The sequence below is a fragment of the Camellia sinensis genome, chromosome 9 (assembly GCF_055761805.1).
Source record: "Camellia sinensis isolate YWXY chromosome 9, ASM5576180v1, whole genome shotgun sequence".
Taxonomy (NCBI): domain Eukaryota; kingdom Viridiplantae; phylum Streptophyta; class Magnoliopsida; order Ericales; family Theaceae; genus Camellia; species Camellia sinensis.
The window spans coordinates 39,302,424-39,304,939 of NC_138969.1; the positions used below are offsets into that span (position 1 = coordinate 39,302,424).

At 36.8% G+C, this 2,516-nt stretch overlaps 1 protein-coding gene across 1 annotated transcript; it reads right to left on the reverse strand.

Moving 5' to 3' along the window:
* Nucleotides 1-591: 591 nt before the first annotated feature.
* Nucleotides 592-1,353, reverse strand: LOC145799366 (zinc finger BED domain-containing protein RICESLEEPER 1-like). Its single transcript, XM_082888927.1, has 2 exons — nt 696-1,353; nt 592-602 (listed from the first exon to the last, which is right to left on the reverse strand). The coding sequence occupies exons 1-2, from the start codon at nt 1,351-1,353 to the stop codon at nt 592-594; spliced, it is 669 nt and encodes a 222-aa protein (XP_082745053.1).
* Between the last annotated feature and the right edge of the window lie 1,163 nt (nt 1,354-2,516).

Below are 2,516 nucleotides of genomic sequence, written 5' to 3' on the forward strand. Positions count from 1 at the left end.
AATATAAATTGCGTACCTTAGACCCATCGGGGGTACCTTTCTTTTATAGTTAACTCAATCCTAGTCCCCATAGAAGCTTAGCTTCAATGGGCTTCTGCTCAGTGCTTATCCTGGACTTCCAAGAGATAAAGATAAACTCCCTCAGAGCTTTATCCTTATCCAGGCTGAGTCCCCTCCTCATTCTAGGAATCTTGTCCCTTATTCGTTTATCCTAGATTCCGATATCTTCGGAGATAACCTCGGCCTAGCCGAGATCACCTCGGCGTCATGACCAGGGCACGTGGCACCTCGGCTGACACGTCGGCGTCACCTTGGCCACGTGTTGGTACTCGGAAAATATATCCCCACAAATCTATAGACATAAGCAAAAAAAACATAAATAAATAACAAAACAGAATCATCAAAATCATTATATATAAAAAAAACAATACAACAAAATAATATTCAAGAGTAAGAATTAAGTCTAACCTCAAGAATTTTAAAACCAAACTAACTTGCAAACAAATTAGTCTTCAACAATAGTTGCTTCTTGTGTAGTAGATGATGCAAAAAATTCTGAAAAATAAAAAATATTTTTAATGTTATTCAAAATTACATAAAAGCTAAAATCAATATTGAATAATTAATTTAAAATAAACACAAATCAAAACAAGTACATGACTCAATTTTTTCATATTGTTCAACATCATACATACATTCTCTAAGATTGATTGGAATTGATGAAGACCGTAACCAATATTGTGCACAAATTAGCTCCTCCACCATTTTCGGTGTCAAAGAACTCCTAAATGGATCAAGCACACATCCACTGGTACTAATAGTTGACTCAGAGGCCACTGTAGAAACTGGGATAGCCAACACGTCTTTTGTTATTATAGAGAGAACCTTATACTTATTGCCATTAACCTTCCACAAATTCAAAATATCAAAGTTTGGAACTCTTGGGTCTACACAATCATCATCCAAATATTTTTCCAACTCTGACTTGTTCTCCACACTTTTTTTCAACTCCAAATGGTTAATATATTGAGAGGCAAAGAGTGTCATGGGATCTTCATCTTCCTCTTCCTCTTCATCAACTTCCATCACTTGAGGAGGTTTACTTGCAAATGAAGGTGCAACATTAGCAACATTGTTCTTTTCAATATAATGATCAAACAAGCGCTCCAATGTTGCCTTCACCATTGCCACTAAAATTTCTACCTTGTCATTTTCATACACTTTATTGAATGAAAACTTAAGATATGTCAACTTGTAATGAGGGTGTAACACAATGGCAACATATAACAAGAAATTAATATTATCAAGATTCTCCCAATATTTGTCGTATTTCAATTTCATCTTATCATCCATGTTACTCAACACTGTATCTCCACTTTTACTCAATTGAACTAATTCAGATTGCACCGATACAAGTTGATGAAAAAAAACATTAGATGTCACATGCAAAGATCTTGAATGTTGCAAAGTCACATGATAAAAAAGTCTTAAAAATTTCACAAAGACTCTAGCTACCTCCCAATCTTCTTTTTTAAGATATGAAATGAATCTTTTTCCATTTCCTTTGCCTCTTCCACCATCATTCTCATTTTCATCATCATTTTCCATGAAAAATAACTTGAATTGTGGACCTGTAGACGAGCCCGAACGTCCTGGGGAAATCCCGTTTTGTTCATTGGGCTCACTACAGTTCGGACTCAATGTCACGGTTCTTAATCTAATCTTGCAAAGTGTAATGCGAGATTGATAAATCACCAAAGAGTCCAAATGCGGCAAATCGTTTTGGAAAACTGATTTTTAAGAAAGAAGTGCCAAACATGGACTGCTTTGCCAGATACAGAGTCGCCACCTAAATATTTTATTTTGGGGGAATTTAGGAAACCCTGACTCGTTGCCTAAGGCCACGTGTCCATCATCACCAAAGTTGTCTCGGCTCGAGAACTTGGGTACGATTGGGGAAGGTCATCTATGTGCACCCCCGCTCGCCCGATCAAAGATCGGCCTGTACTAAACATGATATCTTGTTTTTGAAAACACATGTGTTCTTATTCTGGTTTATTAGCCTAGAATTACTATGTGATGCGCACAACACACAAGTATAGACTGGATTACCTAAATTGGAACAAAATATTTCATGTTTGTTTGTTTGAAAATACTACTCGCAAGTAGGCTAAGACGTGGATTTGCCACCCTCAAGTGGGCCTAAAAAAACATGACTTTGCCACAATCAAGTGGGCTTAAAACTCGCATTTCAATGAATTATTCCAATTTAAGTAATCTAACCTTCAACCACTGGCATTCAGGTAGTTATATCACATAAGTAGTTAGCCTCATGGCAAGCATGCTATCATGGCAGTCACTCACACACATGCAAGGATGCTAAAGCATAAACACTTACCGAGTACTCTGAGCTAAAACAAAAGCTATGTTAGAAATCAATGCATGATCCTAGCTATGTCAAGAATGCCTAATGCAACACATACAAAATGCAACTAAGATAGGCTCAGCTATTCTAA

Bases quoted from the DNA above. Each gene is read 5' to 3' on its own strand.
- LOC145799366 (XM_082888927.1), bottom strand. From the start codon at position 1,353: ATGGATGATAAGATGAAATTGAAATACGACAAATATTGGGAGAATCTT.